Source organism: Nomascus leucogenys, chromosome 17, assembly GCF_006542625.1.
Source record: "Nomascus leucogenys isolate Asia chromosome 17, Asia_NLE_v1, whole genome shotgun sequence".
NCBI lineage: Eukaryota > Metazoa > Chordata > Mammalia > Primates > Hylobatidae > Nomascus > Nomascus leucogenys.
The window spans coordinates 73450261-73474980 of NC_044397.1; the positions used below are offsets into that span (position 1 = coordinate 73450261).

Consider the following 24720-nt stretch of genomic DNA (forward strand, 5'->3'; position numbering starts at 1 on the left):
ATCCTGTACTCAGTTCCAGCTGATGCTGCCATGATTCTAATCAGGCCCAAAATTGACAGGTCTTGAGATATTTTTCTAAGAGAATCTGGAAATCCAGAATTTTACATCACTTCTCCTGACTGGATTGTTAAATATTAATGGCAAATTCAAACATTTTAAAATCTCTGCAGGCCTAACAAAAACAAAAGCAAAACAAAGCAAAACTTTGTGAGTCTCTTTTGCAACCTCTGCTCTTCGTAATTGTGAGTAAACTGGGTATTCTTAGGAGAAATGCACAAGGACAGAGATGTGGATAGATGTAGCTTTATTTCCGGCAAGCTCTTGCATCTTTTCCATCTTTGTGAGAACAGAAAGACAGAAGGGATTAAATATTTGGAACCAGCATACATACAGAGCTACCAAATTATCACTCTTAGTTGTGACAATTTGCGTATCTACTTTTCCTCCTTCTAAAAATAGTTCTCACCTCTCTCCTGTCTATTGCCTGGTGGATGAGGCCTGTATGCCTTCCCCTGGGCATCCACAGATTGCAACCTGGGGCAAGGACAATATACAGACCTCTGTACACTAGCTAACACCACACTTTCCCCTCTCATCCAAGAAAGCGTAATAGAGTCTAAATAAGTGAGAATGCTAAAAATAACAGAATGGCTTTCATTGACCTTAATTTTTTTAAAGTAAATTCATCACGAACATTGATATTTTATCTACCATTGATAATGACTCACTTGTGACACGACACAGCTCACAAATATTGGGACAGCATGTTTAAGAAATATTTTTAAAAACAAAAATAAATTTGAAGATACATTGCTAAGCTTCCCAGACAGACCAGCACTCTCTGCCTCTGGTATCATCAGCCAAGTCATGGTGGGCTGGGTTGACTCCCCCAGTTCATACATTCACATTTAGAGTATCTGGGACAAGCATCTTAGGAACATCACCAGAGACATTTGGACTCTTAAGATAGAACAGGAGAAATAAAAGACCTTTGTCTCCAAAGCATTCGGTGAGTTAGAGTCCAAACATTCTCACCTCTCTAACTGGCAATAGGGAACCCCACTTGGACTGGTGCTTGGATGATGCTAAGTCAAGTCCTGCCCAGCAGCAAAAACCAAGAAGGAGCCCATGTAATCCACGATCTCTGCTCCATGAATTGATCCAGAAGATGCAGAAACCGAACCCCAGTGCTTTCTCTGTTACCTCCTCATTTAGGATGATCTGTTTCTTTTCCACTGCATTAGAAAATAAAAATTCAAAACACAGAATAGAAACCATACTCAGAAAGAAGAGAGAGACAAAGAGGTGACTGGCAATTTGATGGCATACATCTCCTGGGGAGAAGGTGTCTGAATCTTAAAGTCAGACGATGACAAAAATGAGAGCAGAAACAAGTCTATTTTTTCTCTAGGTCACCACAGGGAACCAATCTAACCTATTTACAAGTGGTCTCAGGGGAACTATCTTTAAATAGCTATCTTGTCACCATCCTTTTCGTCATCTTCCACGATTGCTTTGGGTCTCTCGTCCCTGAGCAATGTCACACCTGCAAAACAAAGCACAGACTTGCAATTAAGTGCCTCTAATTAAAACATTAGGCAATCTTGCAGATAGACACAGTACAAAGGAGCATGGCAACCCAGAAAACTCTTAGTGTCTACAAGGCTAGCTGCTAAAAGTGCCAACCCAGAGAAGGAGCTGGGTGGCTTTATCTGGGCTTCCCAGAGGTGCTCAATGAGGACACGATTCTGGTTACAAAGGGATGCACCACCTGGAAGTCAGAGGCAACCTTCATCCTCTTCTCTAAGTTCTGCTCCTAAGCTTGCAGCATGGTAGGATGGAAAGTAACCAATTGCTTTGCACTCACGGTTCTGCCACTCACTTAATTTGTGTTGGGCCAGAAAACACATTCACACCAAAATCTTCTCAATATAACATGAGGACAGTAACAATTATTATAAAGGGTTATTGTGACAATTAAATAAGATATATGTCACAATGTTTAACCCAGAGCAACTAAATGTCGGCTTTTCCTTTCCCTTCAATATTTGCTCGTTTATTTTCCTTTTGAAAAGAACTGGTAAGCCTCAGGAAGTCAAACTTAAAAGCATTTTACTACATCCAGGGAAATATTGAGCTCAGGCTCTGGACATGCCATTTCCAAATGTCAGTACTGTGCCAGGAGGTGATGACGTTCACACGGTTCAGAGCAAAATGAGAAAATAAGGAAAGTGTACTGAGCTTTTCATACAGCTGTATGCCTACACTTTTAAAAGCTGTTCTTTATTTTGAGATTATTTTCCTTCTTTTGGGGATTAAAATATCCTTTCTTTTATGAAAGTTTAGAGATGTTAGAAGGTTCTTAAAATGCAACCTTATAAAGCAAAATAAAAAGTTGCTGTTCCTATGTTGGGCTCCACACTATTTTGTTTAAAAAATTTATTGGGCCAGGCATGGTGGCTCATGCCTATAATCCCAGCACCTTGAGAGGCCGAGGTGGGTGGATTGCCTAAGGTCAGGAGTTAGAGAGCAGGCTGGCCAACATGGTGAAACCGCATCTCTAGTAAAAACACAAAAATTAGCCAGGCATGGTGGCGGGCACCTGTAATCCCAGCTACTCGGAAGGGTGAGGAAGAAGAATCCCTTGAATCCTGGAGGCAGAGATTGCAGTAAGCCGAGATTACACCACTGCACTCTAGCCTGGGCAACAGAGCAAGACTCCTTCTCAAAAAAAAAAAAAAAAAAAAAAATTACTGGTCTGTGAAATTCAGAAGTCTGAGCACAATTTTCTGGACTGATCACCCCAGAAAGGACCAGCCAAGAAGGGCCACATGGTTCTGCTCATCCTGTGATGTGTAAAGTAAGGTCATTTTAATGAAAGGTCAAAGGAAGCTGTGATGGAAGGCCAGTCCTCCATGGTCCCCGTCATCCCACTCCAGCCAGCTTCCCCACCACTGCCTCGCACTGCCTCCTTCCTTCTCATAATGAGACGCCTTCCAGTCCATGAAGCATTTCCTAAAGATCTACACTTGAGAAAGAGAAGCTGTGCACCACAAGAGGCCTTTCTACCACACTGGACTCCATTCAGCAGCAGTAAATTAATGAAAACTATGTGTTGATCTTAGTGACTATTCATTTGTTTCAGTTCCTAGTTTGTTCACGTGGGTTCTTTACCAATTAGCAGGTATTTATTGGAGGAGAAAAACAATTTCAAGAGTCTGGCTGAAACTACAGCTTTTGCATAAATCACTTACGAAACACAGTGGGAGATATTTCTCATACACCAGCTGCACAGAGATTTGGATTTCTGTTCGGAATTAAGGCTAGCATGGCAGGAGAACATAGAGTTAGCTATGCTGAGCCCCAAAATTTTCCATCCTTCCTTGCTTGATATCTCTTCACATTAAGCCAAAATTGAGTTGATTCAAAGTGGGCAACAGCCTTTAAGTTCCCAAATCCAGATCAACTTTCTGGTTACTTTTGGTACCCTGGAAACTTAATCATATATGAATGTGCTCCTCGCTGACTCCCCCAAAAGTTCCTGGGATTTCAGGAATAAGAAAAGCCTGTTAAATCATCACAGCCATCCCTTCTCAAAGTAGGCTGGGCTGTCCACAGGAGCACAGGAGATAATTTCAAGTAGAGGGTGAACCAGCATTTTGTATTAATATAGTTAAGAATTAATTTTAATGTCTTATAATGAAAAAATATGTGGTAGCTCATAGAAATCTTGATTTCATGGATATCATTGCTTAGGATGAGCCTTAAATCAGGAGTATCTACATGTCACCACTGCATTCTTGTTCCTGATGCTTTGGTGACATGAAGATGGCCTGGGTTTGGGAAGCATTGGTCTGGTTTAACCTCCTTCTGACCCTCATGCTTTCAGGGGAAGCAGAGGTGCACCCTTAAAGGAATATGCAGACCCTGAAGCCAGAAAGCTTTGCCTATGGTGATCATTAAGCCTTGAGCACTCACTTAACCTATCTGAACCTCAGTTTATTCACCCGTAAGATTGGAGAAAAAGTAATTTGTATCTTCCACAGTGTGTGATGTCCCCAAATAGACTTAGGCCTACATTGTGGCTGTAGCCACAACGTACATGAACCTCCGTTACAGCATATTTCATATTGTAGGAATCATTGGACAATACATCGTTCTCCCCTATTGAACCATGAGATTCTCTAAGGATATGCTAACATCAGGCCCAAGACTTAGAATGCAGTAGGGATTTAGCAAATGTCATTTCCTTCCCTTCGTACTCTCTCTATACAGAAGAGTTTAGGGAACTTGGCTGCTTGTAAGAGCTTAGTGGGTTTTAAGACCAAGACTGCCAGTCCAAAGTCTCCAAGGGCCAATCAGCTTTGAAGCAAGCTGTTTTAGAACACAATCCCACCCAGAGCACCATCTAAAATAGCTCATGCACATTACATTGTGGTCTCAGGGAGCCAGGGCTAGGACACCACCTCTTCCGATAAATCACACTAGAGAGAAAGTTCTATTCCCAGCAAGACAGAAGATGTGTCACTTTCAGTGGACATCCTGATCCCTTTCTAGTGTAGAAGTGCAGGATTTTGATCTTCGATGTCCCAAACTGCCCAAATGTTCACAGCTCATGGACAATTTTCCAGGAGGATTCTCTTCAATGCTTCCAGCCTCATTATTCCTTTTTCATGGTTCCATTTGCAACAAACCTCTAATAAGACTTCTTTTACTCTTAAGCAGGCCTTGGTTACCCAGATCTGACTAGTCAGAACCAATGCTTTCTGCCATGCAGTCACTGAGATGAGGGCCCCTGGCAACCATAGGCTCAGCTGGGAGCAAGCCTGGGTCTGGCAGAGAAGCTTGAGATGACCCCTTTGAAGGGCTGTGCTTGCAGTTGAAACCTATCAAGTAAGCTCATTAACTAAGGGGAGTGAAGGTAGTTAGCAAGAGATTTAGAAGAGAGACTGGATCCTTGTCCAGTTTTCACTTGCCAAGGGCTAATGAGAGGAGATGTCTCCAGAGTGTATTTGTCTGTGAGTTTCTCTCAACACCCTTATTAGAACCAATGTGAGTCCTTCTGAACATCTGCCGAAGGCTCTATCCTTATCAGCTTAACTACCATTTCGATTACTGCCAAATCTTTAGCTACTAAAAAGCACTTCAAAAATAAAGTACTTCAGCTAATATGCTAATGAAAGCTAGAATCACACAATATCTGTAATTGCACTTACTTATGATATAGAGATTTGCTGATTCAAGGAATTCCATAATGTATACAGAGGCTATGGCTATACAGCCTCTCCCCCTCCCCACCCCCAACTCTTGTTTACTCTGTGTTGTTTGATAAACATTTTTGATTCAATAGGGAAGCTACTCTCTTAGGATGTAGATATTGGCATGTAGGCAGCACTCATGCCAAGTAAACAGAGCGCAACCCATTAGGATGTTCCTTGAATCAGCAGGTTTATACAGAGAAGTAAAATGCTGTGGCTTAGACAATTCTCACCTTCAGAAATGGTTTGATTTCTCTCAAAGAATAAAAGATTGAATAGAGAATGGAAGGAACTAACACTTGTTGAGAGTTTTTGATAGCCAAGAACTCTGCCAAGTGGTTGATGTACTTTATTTAATTGTGTTAACAGCCCTGGGAGACATATTTATGGTCCCCTTTTAGATTTATGGGCAAAATGAAGAAAGATTTTACAGTTTATGTTAATTGTCCAGAGTCACAAAGCTAGTATGGAGCAGAACCAGTGATGAAACCTAGACCTTTGTGAATCTAAAGCCCATGTTCAATTTTGTATACTAGGATGGCTCCCTGCCCATAAATATTTTTGTTTCTCTACCAAGTCTTCTCCCAGAAAGTCTTCAATAAAAACAGATACAAGCACGAACAGAAAATAATCAGTCTCCATCAGGTATTGCAAAATGGTGATTGCCAGATAAAACATCAAACCGGCATATATGTAGTGAGTATTTCTATGTAGAGATGATTGGACTAGATATCAAGATCAGTACCAGAAACATAAGGCAGTCACAGCCACTCCTCATGAATTCATCATGCAAGTTGTTGATGTAAGTCAATTTAAACAGCAGTGACAATACAGGCAACAAGAAGAATAAAGACAATACTAAAAGAGATGACAAAGTTTTGGGTATTTGTATGCTGTGATTAATACAGAGTTAGTTAAGAATACAAAAGAGTCATTTTGGACCTGAAGGGGTCTGATAGCAGAGGCTTCGAGCTGGCTGACTACTGAAAGGTAACTGGGACCTGGACAGAGGCAGAGCTTGAGGGAAAACATGTGATGGATTAGAGGATTAACCTAGGTAGGATCTAACTTAACCTATGAGAAACACAGATGAGGGAGGTTCAGAGCCTCCCCCAGTCCTTGGACCATTTCTCCATTACTCCTCATGCTCTGCACCACCCTGTCTAGCTCTGCTCCTTCCTAGCAAGTCTGAAAACATGTGACCCTGCCCATGCTTCTATTTTCTTCTCGTCTTATTTGGGAACAACAATCTATTGGTAGAGGGAAAAAGAAAAAAAAAGGGTGAAAAGTTGATTTAAGCCATATCACAATTCTAAGGCAGAATTTCCCATATCATAGCATAACCTATAGAATGACTAAACTAATAAGACTAATAGGTAGTACCAAAAAATGTTCCATGGAAAATAGATCAGATCTGGGTTATACAAAGTCAAAATGATTCCTTTTGCAGGACTTCTAAAAAATTTTATTACAGGCATACCTCAGAGATCTTGCAGGTTCTTCCAGATCACTGTCATAAAGCAAGTATCACAATAAAGAGAGCCATACAAATGTTTGGGTTTCCCAGTGCACATAAAAGTTAGGCTTACACTATACTGTAGCCTACTAAATGTGAAATAGCATTATGTCTTTAAGAATAATGAGCATAGCTTAATTTAAAAATATTTTATTGCTAAAAAATGATAATGATTATCTGAGTCTTCACTGAGTCTTAGAGAGGCTTGCCTCAGTGTTGACGGCTGCTGACTGATCATAGTGGTGGTTGCTGAAGGTTAGGTGGCTGTGGCAATCTCTTAAGACGACAGTGAAGTTTTCTGCATTGATGGACTCTTCCTTTCACAATAGATTTTGCTCTAGTATGTGGTGCTGCTTGAGAGCATTTTACTCACAGCAGGACTTTTTTCAAAATCGAGTCAATCCTTTCAAACCCTGCTGCTACTTTATAAACTATGTTTACATAATATTCTAAACCCTTTGTTGTCATTTCAACAATGTTCAGAGCATCTTCACCAGTAGTAGATTTCATCTCAAGAAACCATTTTCTTTGCTCATCTATCAGAAGCAACTCTTCATCCATTCAAATTTTATCATTAGATTGCAGCAATTCAGTCATATCTTCAGGCCCCACTTCTAATTCTAATTCTCTTGCTATTTCTACCACATTTGCAGTTACGTCCTCCACTGAAGTCTTGAACCTCTCAAACTCATTCATAAAGGTTGGAATCAACTTCTTCCAAACTCCTGCTATTTTTGATATTTTGACCTCCTCCCTTGAGTCACAAATGTTCTTAATGGCATCTAGAATACTAAATTGTTTCCAGAAGGTTTTCAATTTACTTTGTCCAGATCCATCAGAGGGATCACTATCTATAGCAGCTCTAGGTTTGCAAAACATGTATTTCTTAAGTAACAAGACTTGCAAGTCGAAGTAACTCCTCGATCCATGGGCTCCAGAATAGATGCTACATTAGCAGGCATGAAAACAACGTTAATCTCCTTGTGTGCCTCCATCAGAGCTCTTGGGTGATGAGGTACATTGTTAATGAGCAGTAATAATTTGAAAGGGGTCTTTTTTTGGAGCAGTAGGTCTCAACAGTAGGCTTAAATTATTCAGTAAATTATGCTGTAAACATGTATGCCTTTATCCAGGCTTTGTAGTTCCATTTATAGAACACAGGCAGCTTCAATTTAACATAATTCATAAGGGCCCTAGGATTTTCAGAATAGTAAATGAGCATTGGCTGCAACTTAAAGTCACTGGGGCATTATCCCCTAACAAGAGAGTTGGCCTGTCCTTTGAAGTTTTGAAGCCAGGCATTGACATCTCCTTTCCAGCTATGAATGGCTTAGATGGCATCTTGTTCCAATAGAAGGCTGTTTCATCTACATTAAGAAACTACTGTTTAGTGTAGCCACTCTCACCAATTATCTTAGCTAGATTTTCTGGATCACTTCCTGCAGTTTCTACATCAGCACTTGTTGCTTCAAATTGCACTTTTATGGGAGATGGCTTCTTTCCTTAAATATCATGAATCAAATTCTGCTACCTTCAAACTTTTCTTCTCTACTAGCTTCCTCCCTTCTCTCAACCTTCATATAACTGAAGAGAGTAAGGACCTTGTTCTGGATTAGGCTTTGACTTAAGGAAGGGTTATGGCTGGTGTAATCTATCCAGACCACTGAAACTTTCCCCATATCAACAATAAGAATGTTTCACTTCCATATCATTCCTGTGTTCACTGGAGTAGAAATTTTAATTTCCCTCAAGAACTTTTCCTTTGCATTCACAACCTGGTTCTTGGCTAACTGGTTGGTACAAGAGACCTAATTTTCAGCCTATCTTGACTTTCAACATACCTTTCTCACTAAGCTTAATCATTTCTAGCTTTTGATTTAAAGTGAGAGATGTGCAACTCTTCCTTTCAGTTGAACACTTAGGGGCCCCTGTAGGGTTACTGACTGGCCTTATGTCAGTATCTTTATGTCTCGTGGAATAGGGAAGCCAGAGGAGAGGGAGAGAGATGGGGGAATGGTTTGTCAGTGGAGCAGACAGAACGCATTAACCACTTATAGATTAAGTTAACAGTCTTATATGGGTGAGGTTTGTGGCACCCCAAAATAATTACAATAGTAACATCAAACATCACTGATGACAGATCACCATAAAAGATATAATAATGATAATAATAATAAAATTCTAAACAGTGCAAGAATTACTAAAATGTGATACAGAGACATGAAGTTAACACATGCTATTGAAAAAATGGTGCCGCTGGAAAAATAGACTTGCTAGATGCACGGTTACCACAAACATCCAATTTGGTCAAAAAAAAAAAAAAAAACCACCAATATCTGAAAAGCACAAAAAAGTGAAGACAAATGGAATGAGGTAGGCCTATATTCCATTAACACTGCAAACTGCTAGTATGGAAATATCACCATGTAACAGTTCCTTCTTCCCTTGGGAAGCAGTCAAACTTAACAAATTGTGACTGTTGTCTATTATTCTTAAATTAGTTCTTCCAAGATCTCTGGACTCCATGACCAATATTAAAACTGTTCTGAAAGAAGACGGAATACTGCCAAAAAATCATCTGTGAAGGCCCTTTCACTGGGATACCGTGCTGGCTTGCTCCCCTTTCTCTTAGAAAACAGGAACAGTTTTACCCTTCATGTCCCAGTGAAGTAAGAGAGCTGTGATGGGCCATCACAGTTGACTCAGTGTTAAATGAGGTAATGGCTGATGCAGGATGTTACTGAGGGCCAACAGATCCTGCCCAGGGAAGTAATAAAGGCAGTCCTCACAACCTTTCCTCTTTCTGAGCAAGTCATCTTCTGATGTCCAATTTGCCTGACTGTCAGTTTTAGAGAAACATCCTTTTCCCTGCTTTAGCACCAAATATTTAATTATCTCTCCCATCTAGAATATAAACACCACGAAAGCAAGGACTTTTTCTTTGGCGTTTGTTTTTCAGTGTATGCCCAGCACTTGAGCTCTGCTTGGCACTTAGTAGGCACTCAATAAATATTGACTGAGCAAAAGCCAAAGACATCACTGCCTTAGGACTCTTGGATTTGTCTTTTCTGCCTCAAATACTCTGCTCAGTTACCCCCATGACACACCCACATTTTCCTGAGGTTTCTGCTTAAATATCCCTTCCTTGGAAAGGGTTTCCTGTGCACCTTGGAAATCTAAAGAAGCAATTTCTATCTCCCATTCTTCATCTAACTAGCTTTATTTTCTTCACAGCATTTATCCCTAGCAGACTTTCTATTATGCATTTATCTATATCGTTATTGACTTTCTTCCTGTACCATTGCCTAGAACAGAGCCCAGGACATGACAAGTACTCAGTAAATATTTGTTAAAAGAATGAAGACAGTTTGAAGATTAGACTTCTGCATGTCCTAAACTCCTTGTACTTTTAGCATATGTGCATGATCTCAGAAGCTTGCATGTAGTCAGTGCTTAGAAAAGCTGGTGTGTATACTAGGCCAGGCGTGGTGGCTCACGCCTGTAATCCTAGCACTTTGGGAGGCCAAGGCGGGTGGATCATGAGGTAAGGAGATCAAGACCATCCTGGCTAACACGGTGAAACCCTGCCTTTACAAAAAATACAAAAAAATTAGCTGGGTGTGGTGGCGGGCGCCTGTAGTCCCAGCCACTTGGGAAGCTGAAGCAGGAGAATGGCGTGAACCCGGGAGGCAGAGCTTGCAGTGAGCCAAGATCACGCCACTGCACTCCAGCCTGGGCGACAGAGCGAGACTACATCTCAAAAAAAAAAAGAAAAGCTGGTATGTAGAAATGTGTGTGTGTGAAAGAAACTGACAGAGAGTTGTCCCTGGCATGACTAGGTGGGGTCATAAACCCACCATTCATCTTGGTATACAGGTAAGTGGTGAAGACGAAGGGATAGATAGAGGTAATTGGAGGTGGGAAGAGAAGAAGAGGTGGAGGAACAAGGACAGAAATGCAGAGAACACAAATCCCATGGAGCATAGAACCAGAGCCTCTAACGTGGCTGGGGATCTTAAGTCCCTGACTGTTTTTGTCATGATGTCTTCTTCTGAGCTGTTTTCTCAATTTTTTTCTTTATTAAATGAAACAGTGGGGAAATATGGTTTTTATAACAATAGCCAAATTTTATCTTCTCCCCAGAGTGTTTCTTCTATTCCTATAATGCTAAAATTCCAAACCACAGCACAGATCAGTGAAAAACTGCCCAAAGGTGAGATAGACCTGGGTTTGAGCCCCAATTCTGCCACACTTTAGTGTTTGATCTTGATCATAATTTTATCTGTTCTCTTATCCATCTAGTCATCTCATCTTTGATCCAACCAATTAGCCATCTATCAATTTTATCCACATAAGACTTTAAAGCAGATGAGTAAGTTAATTAAATTCTGTGTTTCTTAATCTGCAAAATGAGATAATAGCCTCTCTATTACATTAGTCAGTTAATATAAAAATCCATGAGACTGACGAGTTAATGGGTGCAGCACACCAACATGGCACATGTATACATATGTAACAAACCTGCACGTTGTGCACATGTACCCTAAAACTTTAAGTATAATAATAATAAAATTAAAAAAAAATCCATGAGACATGACAAACTGAGTGCCTAACATCTAGTAGGATCTCAATAAACATTAGCATATTTTCCCCTCTGTCACTCCCACAACAATCTGTATAAAATACACACATACACACAGAGTCATACTCTAGCTGTGAATATACATGTCTTATTCCCCAACTTGCACTTCTCAGAGCCAAGAACTATATCTCACAGAGCAGCTCCTTTACAGACTGGGGTTGTGCTCATAGTTCAGTATGATTTTTTTTTGTTTGATTTGACACACATTAAGATAGCTATCCATATTTCTGCATCTCTTTTTCTGTCTCTCATTTTGAGGATTTGGCCAATTAGTCCAAGTATCTCAGGAGAACCAGCCATAAGACGCAAAATCCGTGGAAGCCTTGGGAGGAGGGCATTCCAGCTCTTTTCAAGGACACACTGACATTTCTATTCTGTTGGCTCAGTGAATTCAACCAGCTCTGCTGAAGCATGAGTAATGCTCTGACCCTTTCCCATCCCCAGATCAGCCCCTGGGGAGCTACTAGTAGAGATAAACCTAAAAGGTAGCACTGAGTGTGGCTTCTCCCCAGAGCACTTCAGGACAACGCAGCTTGCTGGAGCAGGACAATGGCCAGGCCCTGGGGACCTCCAGATGGTAAGGCTCTTGACCTGTCCCCGTCACCCCCTGCAAATGCCCTGCACCAGCTTTTTTACCTGCTGCAAAGGGGGACATGTGCAGGGCAGGTGTGTCTTTTCTCCTTGGCTTTTTCTGTTCCAGGTCAGTGTTATGAAGAGCAGGGATCATTTTGCCCTTTGGATGTCTCTCTTGAACATCGTATCTTTTAATTAAATGTTCTGAAAACACACCTGCGTGGTTAGGGGAACACAGAGAGAAACAGGGTCAAATACATATATCCTAATATATGAGGACTGCATATTTATAGACATCTGGTGAAGACAGTCAATATAGCTTTCCAAACTTACTTTAATAAAGCAAGTCTTTTCATAAGAAGCATTAGTATTTATTGAGGCTCCACTAGGAACCTTGTCTATACAAAAGGCTTTGCATGCTTGATTTTATTTTAGCCTCACTAAAACCCTGAGGAATTTAGTATTATGGCCACCATCACAAAGCTGAGGGAAGTCAGGCAAAGAAATGCGCCCAGGGTATTACAGCTCATAGGTGTCACAGAACAGTTGAGCCCAAGTTTTTCTGCCTCCAAATCTCACCCTCTTCAGCCAGAGGATTTCATTTGATGTATTGCAAGCTGCATCTGCACACTTCCACCCTGATACCTCCACCCTCCTGCTTTCTCACCTCTATGCTACAGTGAAATTTTTCTCCATCATTGAGTAGCTCTCTAAAAACAGCCTCTTGCATAAAATTTTCCACAATTCACTACCCACACTGAGCCCCAACAGTCCTTTTTAAGAACTCCCTTATGATGTCACTTCTTACTACATATTTCAGCTATTATGTGCTGTTGTTATTTTTTAGAAAACTGAAAGATCATTCCCAGAAAGATCTATGTTTCATTTGTTTTGCAACCCTCAAGGTGTGTTGTGAACAGAGATGACAGTAAATTAGTGATCAAGAGGGAGGAAGAAGAGAAAGCAAAACAAGTCAAAACTTTTGAGAATAAGAGAATGTCATGTATCACATCCAAGGGTGTTACAGAGACATGTTAGCTGTTCACCAGACTGCTTTGCTTTTCTCTTGGGCATTGAGCTGGGTCCATTTCCCAGCTTACTTCATTGTCTGCGGAGGCCTCGTGACTGATGAAGGCCTGGTTCATGTAAATCTCCCTGTCAATCCTCCACTCTGTCTACCTCCCATGCCTGCTGGACCTTGGTACTCATCGTGTCTGTGGACGCTTGTGGTGACTTTGCTCACCATGTGTTTATGATGTCAAAACACATGAGACTGGGTCTCTGAATGACTCTTTGGAGCAGAGCTTGCCTCCCCACCCCATGGTTTCACTATTGGTAGGTAAAAAAATAAACTTTTATTTTATTAAGCCTCTAATATTTTAGAATGTATCTAAATGTTATAGCAGCTTGCTATATTGTAACTAATAAAGAGATACAGAGGTAAGGAGTGCACAAATTACTTTAAAATACCTGAATACTTAAGGAAAAATGTGTATGACCAATGCAACCTAGTGGCAAGTGGCTCTCCTTTAGAGCTGTGCAGATGACTTTGTCCATTACCTGGTATGAAAGGTGGGATGTGCAGCGCCGGTGTATCTTTCCTCCTTGGTTTTTTTTGGTCTGACTCAACATTCAGGGTGGCCTGTACATTTTTTCCCTTTCTAGGCTTCTTTTTGAGATCACAGTCCTTAATGAACTGGTCTGAAAGATCATCTAATTTTGACAGGATACAAAGAAATAAATAATATAACATGATTAAGGATCCAGTCACAAACTGTTTGGTTCCTAATTGCACTTGATGACAAGGCAGAGGTGATTTGGCCTGAAAAGGAAAAGTGTTTATTTATTGTGGCCTATTCCACAAAGGACTTTATTAGCCTTGCATAAATTCATATAACAAAATCAAAAGCTAGACTGCTGTAAAACTCCAAATTAAGGAAACTCAAATGGATGGATCACCAAGGCAAAGAAAAACTTAAAAAATATGGTCCAGCAAGCCACGGAGTGGGTTTGAGTTAACTTTCTGATGGGAGAATAGGTACTCTCTGCTAAACGCGCCTCCATTCTTTTTGCTCAAGACTTGCTCTCTTTGGAGACCCCAAAGGCCAGTAAATCTCCCTCGATCTTAGAAGGGTTCCCTCGGTCCTCAGTGAATTTCTCACTTGCCTTCATCATTGTGCCAGTCTCATCCTCCTGGTGATCCAGACCTAGGGTTTTGTATTTGTCTTTTCACTGTTCCTGGCTTTGTAACCCTCCTATTTGCCCAAACTAACTCAAGATCCTACTGTCTTCTAGCTCATTTATTTATTTTTCTCAATCCTCTGCATTACCACCAGAGCTTTGAAGCCTGGCTTTTACATCGAGTCTATCAGAAGTCGTTACGGGTAATGAATCCAATCTGATCACGCCCTGCCCATTCAAGTCTCTCCTCTGCTCCCTCTTACTCCTCTATCCTTTGTGTTGTTCTGCCTTGGGCTTCGCTGTCATTGTTTCAGCAATGGTTCACTGTTTCATAATGGTTTACCCCCTGCTCCAGACACATACTTTCTGGAGATTAAGGATTATAGTGTTTTTGTAATTTTATTCTTAATTGCCTCTCCCTCCAATAAATGGATGTTGAATGTTTAAATGGAGTCAAGCTGATCTGAGTTCAAACACGGACTCTTATCATTTTCTAGTTCTGAGAACTTGGATTTTCATTTCTAGAAACTTTAATATTCTCTCAATATTTAGAGTGGAGATAATATTAATATTAAATCTGTGTGTGTGTGTGTGTGTGTGTGTGTGTGTGTGTGTGTTTGAGAGAGAGAGAGAGCTAAAATTGTTAATGTTTGCAAAGCATCTGGTACAGTTGATATATTTCAGATGTCCCAAAATATTCACTCTGGCCATTGCTCACCCTGTAACCTTCCACTAAACTTAAGGGAAAGCTTCCCATCTTCATAAATCTATCTGTATTAACTCCAGTCCTGAGTGTTCTTTCTCATTTTCTTAATATCCACAGCATTTTTGTTCAAGTAACATATTTAAAAGATGATCTAGTTATTATTTCTGCGTATGTCTTCTCTGACCTCTTTACTGACAGGTGCTTTATCTTTTAACTCTTCAGCAGCAATTAATAAATATTTGTTGAATGAATGCTTGATGAATAAACTGGAATATATTTTGTATAAGGAACTATTCTGTTAGGATTCAAAGAAGCCACAAGACAGTGAAGCTTTTTGTCTTCTTTGGACACTCTAACTATGGCCTGGATAAAGTTTGGCTAGATCTACAGATATGAATAAATATGGAGAAATTTTAAAAGAGTAATTGGATATTTTAGCTCCTTCCCTTCCCTTTCATTTCCTTCTCTTCCTTCTCTCTTTCTTATTTAAAAAGTATTCAGGTAAATTTCTCTCTTTCCTTCTCTCTTTCTTATTTAAAAACTATTTGGGTAAATTTCCTTAAAATGTTGAGGATTAAATGTCTTAAACCTTGGTGTGTCTAGATGCAAACTCTGTTATTCATTCATTTATTACACCTTTTCTGATTTTTCAATGCCTATGCTTTATCAGTTGTTAAATATGAATACTATCCCTGAACATATGATCTCATTGAGTTCTCATGCTAAGTCTACAACGGTGTTATACTCTTCTCCATGTTGAAGATGAGGAAACTGAGGCTCAGAAAGCAAGGTAAAAAGCTGAGAGGTACACTGCTGGCAGGTTATGGTATCAAGATTAAACCCAGCCTCTTGGGACTATATATCTTAATGTCTGGCTGCAAACACAATTTTAAAAGTTTATTGCCACATAGCACAGTTAATCTTTCCCCAATATTTTACATGCCATAGTCATGTGTTGAATAAATGAATGCTGCTGTGAATGGGTACTGCCCTGCTGTAGGTCTCTGGAGGTACAAACCTGTCATGGGCTACAGTTCAACCCCAGGATGCTGCTCAGTGCACAGCCATTTGCTTTAATTTTGACTTTTACTTCAATTGCACTTTTCCCCATTTTTGGAGAAATCTTGAACATAAAATATCTTGATGGCAAATGGGGAGAGGGTAGAGGAGGGGGGAGTCATAACCAGGCGAGGCATAGACAAAGGCTATGAATATGCAAAAGGCCCATCCATCAAAAGTCTGAGTGTCTCATTTTTAGAAATGGGTAGAGGCAGAAATGTTTCTGGTATTTTCATTACAAAGGTTATGCAAAAAGTCAGTTCTGGAAAGGAAACAGATTGACAATAAAGCAGAAAAAGGCTATTTAAAATTCTGTCTTGATAGGCAAAGAGAGATATTTGAAATATTTTATTGGCACTGCACAAGGGGTATAAGTGTGTCGGGAAATACTGGAAACAAGCTATACTGACACATTCCATTTATTGCCTCAAAAATGCTCTGCCTGGGACTCTGTCAGACCCAGAAAAACAGGACAATGCTTCCTCTCTCTCTCTTTCTCTCTCTCTGTCTAATGAACTTCTTACTGGTGCTTCAGCTAGTATTTACATGGCAGACCCCACAGACCCATGGCTATTTGCCTGCCCATCTGGTGTTGGCTGTCACCAGAAGGCACAGACTATCAGGTTTCGGGGGGGCTCTCTCTGACTTGCCTGCAAACTGCATGGCTGACACGCCTCTTTTCTGACTTCCACCACTGACATTCACAATGGAGCATTTGTTTACCTAAGTGGCTGCAGCGAGGGTCTAGGTTGTCCAGTCTGTCTTCTGAGAGTTCCAGTGGCTGCATTTGCTCAGTGGACATCATCAAAGGAGGGTGGGTGGATGTATTTCTTCTCTAGCACTGAGGAAGTATAAAAAACAGTTAATAAGTATGGCTCTATTTATTCATTCATTCATTCATTTACTAAGTAAATACAATTGTTGAGCACCTGCTATTGTGTTCCCAATCCAATCCTGTTTCTTTATATGTGCTTCTTGAACTTGGCTATTAGAAACTCTAAACTTGAGATTTAAGCCAAAATAAAATGAACCCCCCCCACCCTCACACCGACATATTTATTCATAACTGTCATGTATCAAATGTCCAATATTTGCCCTCTCTCAGAGACACTTTTTTGAGAGTTTCAGAATGAGCAATTGTCAAGTCTGAATGTGAAGTGAATTAGCTGAGAGTCACAGAAAATCATGCTTAAACCTTGCCTATGTTTTTTCTGTTGAATTCTGCAAAGTAGGATTATGTCTACTTCACAGATGAGGAGACAGAGTCTCAGAAAATTTAATTAATTTAGTCATCTATTAAATAGCCAAGGCTATATCCAGGTCCAGTCCTGCTGACTTCCATTAGACACCTGAGTCTCTTCAAAATAAAATGAATCCTTTGAACCCGAATTGAATAAGGCTTCTGTTGTGGGTTTTTTGCTTGTTTGCTTTTTTTTTTTTTTTTTTTTTTTAATCATTACATTCTACAGCTATTGTATGAAGTAAGGAGACTACCTCCCCATCCACGTTATGATGGTGGTAGAAACATGGTAGGAGAAAATCTGGATTTTGGATAGATCTTTATTTTCTCCCTAGGGATTCCAGACGTGAGAACAAATCTGTCCCCCTCCCCACCCTCCATCTTTCCTGGAAAGTTCATTGAACTTTCCAGAGCTATTAGTTATAGCCGTCGCCCAGGAGCAGTGGAAATCCAGAATGGATATGTGTCAGGTCTGAAGGAGAAGTGCATTAGCTGAGATTTATAGAAAATCTTCATTAGAGCCTGGCTAGATTCTGTATCTTGAGTTCTTTTTAGATCATTTATTACTCATGTCCTACCATAGCAAGAGTGGTGGGGGAGGAATAAATAAGATTAAAATCACCCAACCAATTCTTTTCTTGTGAGATTTCTTGACAACCAGCATGCAGATGAACACACAGACCAGTTGTGCTAATGTTTCAAGCTCATAAAATGAGTTCAACTCTGTTGCCTTTTGAGGAATAAACCAGTCTTCTCTGAAAAGGCAGGAGGGTCTCTTCCTCTGTGTGCTGAGATCACTGGATAGCAGATGGAGCTATTAACTGATCACTTGAGCACGGCTTTTAGTGTCACTCTGTGCAGACTGATTGTACTGAGTGACTTCAGCAGAAATCAATTCAGACCATTGTTTTCAGTGTTTGTATAGAGATTGTCAACTCCCTGCGACCATCAGGAAGTATGCTGTTAGTTTGGATGGGCCATGGGAACATCACTCAGGATGAGTGCTGAGGTCTCAAGGCGGCATCAGATATGGTCTTATGTACCTATTTAACCAATTTTCCTCCTCTTCAGGCAGAGTCATGGGCCCAGTCATACATATTATGTTGAAAATTACCCCATAGGGGATCTGTTGAAAATATTCATTCCTCAGAAGAAGAAACTGAGGCTCAAAAATGTTGAAATGATCTACCATTAGTAAAACACTTAGAATCAGAGTAATCATTTGAAGCCAGGCACTTACTATCTACTGAAGGTCCTATCTGGTATTAGTACCTTTCTCCTCTCCCCAACTCTTGAAAGGTAAGGCGTTTTTTTTACTTGGATCCTATGGCTGTTCTTATGTGCCTAATAGCACATTATTTATTTTGAATCTGGATTCTTGAGTCAAATAGACCTAGTTTAAATCTCAGCTCTTAAACTAAAAAGCCATATGACTTCGAAGAAGTTGCTAAATCTTAAAGATGTAGTGAGAGTGAATGGAGCCCAATGTAATAGAATCATTTTGGCCCCCTCTCCCCACAAGTTAAGTCTGCTATAATAAAATTTGCAAAGGCTAACATCTTTGTGGTGCCCACACAGTCTCGCATCCAGAAACATATGTCCCTCTCTGTCCCCTGAGCTTACCCTGATTTCCTCATCTGTAAAATAGAGATAATCATACCTACTGGGTGGAGTAACTGTGAAGATGAAATAGCATAGCTGCATGCTTAGCATATTGTAGTCATAATCCAAGTGGCAGCTATTTTTATGTAATGTTGTCTATCTACCACGCTAGATTTTTGGCTAAGGAAGACCCATTGTGTAATGAAAAGATTCTAAAAAGCAATTGAACTTTTCTTTCAGATGCTGAGCCATGGGAGGTCCAGGCCTCCTATGAGCAAAGCAGCTATGGTAGCACCAGACTAGAAAAAGAAAGCCTGCCTCTGGCCGATGAATTGAATAATCAAATATGTCAGAGGCCCCTGGACAAGGTGAGGGAAACCAGTGATTCATCACAAAACTGACACATGCTTCCTCCGCAGCATAGCTCATCTTGTCTATGGGAGAAACAACACTGTTTCAAATCAGTGTGATTTAAAGAATGATGGTGGTGAACCAGCAAGAGTGTTTGCTAAGGGGCGGAGAGACAATTTCCAGATCTGGGATTTTACATTACAAAAATATCCCATGCTGTGCAGGATGTGTTTTGCTCATGGGGTTAGAAGATACTTTTATCATGAATGATGTCATTATGGACTTCTTAGGAGAAATTTTTCACACAAAGAAAAGAACAAGTAGGTGGAGGGGAAAGACGTTTGGAGTTTAGTGTTGGCTTATTGATAATTGTCGTAGCCTGTTAGTATAATGACCCCATCTCCCAACTCACTGTCCATTTCTATCCTCAGTGAGAAGGGGCGCTCTTTATGAGTGAGCTGTTTTAAGACATGAGCCAGTCTAATTCTTGACATAGGAAATGGAATATTTCCATTTTCTATTCCTGACTCTACCCATGCCTTCCTCTCTTTAATTCAGTCTCTACCCTAAGCAGGTGTCATAAAGGGATGCTGTACTTGTTGGGCTGCCCAGGGAAGGTTTCATCAACTCTCTGTAACTTGGGAACTTTCTAAGTCACCAGCTCTTTCTTTCATGCCTACATAATTGGTCCTCTGCATCTTCAGAATTCAACCAAAAAGCTAGGGCCTCCAGAGAGGCTTGTTATCTAATACTTCACATTTGGGGGTGTTTTCGTAAACTGTGTCTACTACAAAGACTTGTGACCTTTTTAACATCCTTTTGCCACTTATTGGTTCAGTGTGGGCTCTGAATTCTAACACACAGAGACGTGGACTGCTATTGTCATTGAAATATTGGCCACCCACCCTTGTGACAAGCCTGGAGCCAAATGTGCTGTGGAAATCAGGACTGTTTAAATTATATAACAGCTCTAGAGGGGTCTCAAGGAGCACCAGCAATCACATCCATTATTTCTGCAGCAAAACTATGAATATTCACACTAAGTGACATAAAGACAAACCACAAAAAATTCACATTCTTTCAGGTCAGGCTTTGCTACCAAATGAGTTTGTGTTGAACTTAACAACAAACCTTTTGGTTTTCAAAATGTTTCAGATTTCTTAATTAGAGAATGAAAGATTGTTGATCTGAATTATTCTTCTGGTGGTGGTTGTTTGACAGAATGTAGGTAATCAGCATAGCATGCAAGAGACCAAGAGATATGATTTCAGGGTTTGAGAAAGGATTTCAGGATTTCAGATTTTAAACTCTTGTAACTTCCTCTTACTAATCCTTACCTTCCTTTTCACAAGGGACAAAACCTTTCTTTTCACAGAAAGACGTTTGTAAATGCAAATACCACTAACAGCAGCAATATGTAAATTGATGTCACAATACACAGGGATTGTTAATGACAAAGGTCACCTTCTCTTTTGAGAACAGGAACTGAAAGGGGGAAGGAACTGGGTGCCAGAAAAGGGACCTATATTGCGGAAAGGTAACACCAGCGGAGCTGAAACACATTAGTTGGTTCAGTGTGTGGTCAGAAGTTGGTCTGGATTTTTTATCTTTTCTCTTATCATTGAGCAGTTTTCTCAGTTGGATGTGAGAATGTGTGGTTTAACTTATGGGAAGAAAATTCCTCTCACCTGTAAGATTGGATACTGTGAGTCAATATAAGGTAGAAGCCCATGTTTGGCTGCTTGTACCACTCTCTAGCTGGGTGAACTTGGGACAGTTATCTGTTCTCTCAAAAATTTAGTTTTCAAATCTGCTGAATGGGGGAAGATAGCGGCTGGCTCTTCTCCAGGGTTGCTGAGAGTATTAAGCATAGAATGTGTATGGAGCCCCGAGCCCAGGTCCTGCACACTGACACTTTCATGAGTGTGGGGGGCCTTCTTGGATCTTTCAGTCCTCTGTTTGTGATTATATGTCTATCTAAATTGATCCATCAGAATTATCTCCTTATCCCATCTCTGGCCTTCTCTGAAGCTGGTAACGAGATGAGAATAGTTCAAGACAAAAACCAACCGCAGAATACCCATTTCTAAGTCTTGGGAGCATAATAAAACTGATTCTCAGAAGCGAGCTGACACTTAGCTTACTCTACAGTATTCTGAAGAATATCCCCCAAAGTAATCAGGTCTTGATTTACTTGATAGAATAAAAAGGTAGAAGGTTGTATCCACAGCCTATGTGCTATCTCGTTAATGTACCCTCTGGCTATGTAAAATACATATTCATTGTCAAACCTCTTTTTAACCAGAGGATTGAATTCAGGTCAAAAAGTACCATCTTTTAAAATCAGATTTGTTCATTTAGAAAACCTAAATTGGCAGTATTCCTGGAGGAGAGACTGACTTAAAGTAGGGCATGGAGAATGTGTTTTGAGAAGCATACTTTCTGTACTTTCCCCAGCCTTGGAAGAGAAACCTCTCTATCCTGTGTGAATATGCAGATACACCAACTTCATCTTGAAACTTTGCAAATGAGTTTGTGAGGATTCGGGCTTTTACAGGACTCGTTTCCCTCCCTTGGAAGAATGACTTGAAAGTGGTAACTTTTTCTGCTCTCCACTCAGCCCCAGCTTAGCCTTGCTCCATAAAGCACAACCCGGTGCCACCAGCTACAGCCTTCTTTGTCCTAGTAACTTACTGGAAACTTGCTTTTCTCACCACAAAAGTTCTTGGAGTAAAAATCTGAAGCACTTACCAATCGGTGCAGATGCAGGGAAGCGAAGGCGAGAGACAGGGAGGGCGTGTGTGCTCACCGAAGCTGGGCCTGGCTTCTCTGCGGCAGTGGCTGCTGCTGGCCGGCTCCAGCTCCTCTTATCTAGGGACCAGCTGCTGCTGTTGCCATGGGGATGCTCTGTTTCACAGGCACCAGGGCAAGGGGGATGGAGAAGGAAAGAGGACTAACATCTCCATCGCTGCTCTCCATAGTAATAATTGTACATTACAAAAGTACAATATAGAGTCATGCTTTGAGTTTCCAGTGTGCACACCAAAGAAATTCAGATAAACCAGCTACATCATTGAATTCCCATGCAATGGATTTTTTGGCCTGATTTTGTAAATATGGAAACTGAGGCACAAAAAAGTTAAGTGATATGCCCAATTTGAAAGGCCACAGCTAATTTCGACTCTCAAACCTATTTGAGTTTAAATCCAGAGTACTTTCAATCACTACTGCTGCTTCTCAAAGTATTATCATGAGGAGGAAGAGAAGGGTAGCTACTGCTAACATGTATGTAAGGCTACCAACATGCCAGACACTCTTCTAGAGACTTCACACATATCTACTTACTTAACCCTCATGCCAACCCTGTGAGATGGGCTACAGTCATCATCCCATTTTATTGATGAGTAAGCTGGGGCTCAAGAGTTACCAAATCATCTGACCAAGGTCTCCCCACATGGTGAAGCTAGGGTTTGAATGGGGTAATGAAATGCTAGGGTCCATGCTCGTAACCACTTGCAATACCTCTCACCAAAGAGAGCATTTGAAACAGCACATAGCAAAGAAAGCAGCCCCCAACTCTATGGGTTATAGTGTGCAGGCCAGAAAAAATTTCCTCCTTCAAAGGAACAAAGCCAAGTGTACCAATATTAGGAATACATAGGCACTCATGAGTGGATGTGTAAACAAGGTGGGGGAGGGGGGAGACACGCTGTCTTCTGGAGAGGAAGGGTCTATGTTTTGGCTCTGCTTACTGGAGGAGAGCCCACTGGGGTTTGGAGGAGCAGCAGTTTGGACTCCAAAGCAGGAAGGCCAGTCTGGGAGATCAGGTAGGTATCAGGACCCACTGGAAGGACTCCAGACCCCCTGATGGCAGCCAATGGACCACCCAGTGATGCCCAAGAAATATGTTCTCACAGAAGATACGTGAGCACCATCCACACATCCACATTTTTTCCAGTCTTTCCTGAGGTTCCCTGCAGAGCAGGTCCCTGGCAACCCCTTGTTGGTTTCAACTGCCTGCTTGCCACTGGCAATGTGTTGGTTGGTGCCTCCCTCCCACTTGCCAGGATCTCAAATAACAGGGCTAGAACCATCGTAAACTCACGAAGAGGTTGACTCCTAGGGTTAGACTTTTGCCATGGTAACAGAGAAGCAGAGAGTGGACTTCTTTGCCTGTTCCATTTTGTGGTGATCCTTATTGGGACCTCCTGGAAAGAGATGAGGGTTGCTGAAAGGTGATGCTCTTGTCTAGGAAGGGAAGGCCCTAGATGTTGAGAGACAGGGCCTAGAAGCAGGTCTGTGTTCCAAACTGCCTGCTTTATCTTCTTCATTTTTTAAATTTTATTTTAAGTTCTGGGATACATGTGCAGGACGCGCAGGTTTGTTACACAGGTAAACGTGTGCCATGGTGGTTTGCTGGACCTATCAACCCATCACCTAGGCATTAAACCCTGCATTACTTTATCTTCTTAACAATAGCCTTGTTGGCCAACGAGTTAGCAGCATCTTCAATCCAAACTTGAGTGGAAAAGATATACTTTCCTTCTGAAGTCCTTACATTCTTCTTTTGAATTAAACTGTTTTGAGATAATAGATTTACATGCCGTTGTAAGGGATAATACAGTGAGATCCCCTATACATAAGCAGTTACACCCAATGGTAACATCTTATGAAACTATCCTACAATATCAAAACCAGTATGTTGATATTTACGTGAATATATACAGAACATTTCCATCACCACAAGCCTCCCTTGTCTTGCCGTTATATAGCCACACCCACCCCATTCCTTCCTAACCTCCTGCTCCCAATCACTTTTTAACCTCATCCACCACGAATCTACTTTCCATTTCTATAATTTTGTCAATTCAAGAATGTTTTAATAATGGAATAATACAGTAGGTAGCCTTTTGGGTTTGGCTTTTTTTTTTTCACTCAGCATTATTCCCTAGAGATCCATTCAGGTTGTTGTGTGCATCAATAATTTGTTCTTTGTTATTGCCGAATAGTATTCCATAGAATGGACCACAGTTTGTGTGACATCTTATATATACACCTGGACTGTTACCAATGTTTGGCTATTATAAATAAAGCTGCTATGAACATTCATGCAGAGAGGCTTTTGCATGAACGTAATTTTTAATTTCTCTAGGATAATGCCCAGAAAAGTAATTACTGACAATTGCATGTTTCCTTTTACAATAACACCAAAGTGGCTGTAGCATTTCCCATTTCCACCAGCAATGTACGAAGGGTCCAGTTTTTCTGTATCTTCACCAGCATTTGGTGTTGCCAGTATTTTTAAAAAGCCATTCTCAGAGGTAGGTTCAGTAGTAATATCTCATCATGGTTTTAATTTGCATTCTGTGCATGGCTAATTACGCTAAACATTTTTTCATGTGCTTATTTGTCATCTGTATATTTTCTCTGGTGAAATGTTACTTCATGTCTCTTGTCGACCTTCTAATGGGACTTTTTATATTACTGTTGAGTTTTGAACTGGATCCTAGATATTCCAGATACTAGTTCTATATTAGAAATATGGGTTGCAAATATTTTCTCCCAGTTTGCAGTTTGTATTTTTAATCTTTT

General features: G+C 40.6%; 1 protein-coding gene across 2 annotated transcripts; it reads right to left on the reverse strand.

The window, feature by feature from the left end:
* Positions 1 to 287: 287 nt before the first annotated feature.
* On the reverse strand, positions 288 to 22169 carry PPP1R17 (protein phosphatase 1 regulatory subunit 17). Of its 2 annotated transcripts, XM_003282279.2 has the most exons (5): positions 21880 to 22001; positions 16659 to 16776; positions 13550 to 13702; positions 12053 to 12205; positions 288 to 1546 (listed from the first exon to the last, which is right to left on the reverse strand). In XM_003282279.2, exons 2-5 carry the CDS (start codon positions 16738 to 16740, stop codon positions 1467 to 1469), a joined length of 468 nt encoding a protein of 155 aa, XP_003282327.1. In that variant the 5' UTR covers positions 16741 to 16776; positions 21880 to 22001; the 3' UTR covers positions 288 to 1466. The 2 variants fall into 2 exon arrangements, with proteins under 2 accessions (XP_003282327.1, XP_003282328.1); XM_003282280.1 differs by lacking the exon at positions 13550 to 13702 and having other exon boundaries at positions 21880 to 22169.
* Positions 22170 to 24720: the final 2551 nt, after the last annotated feature.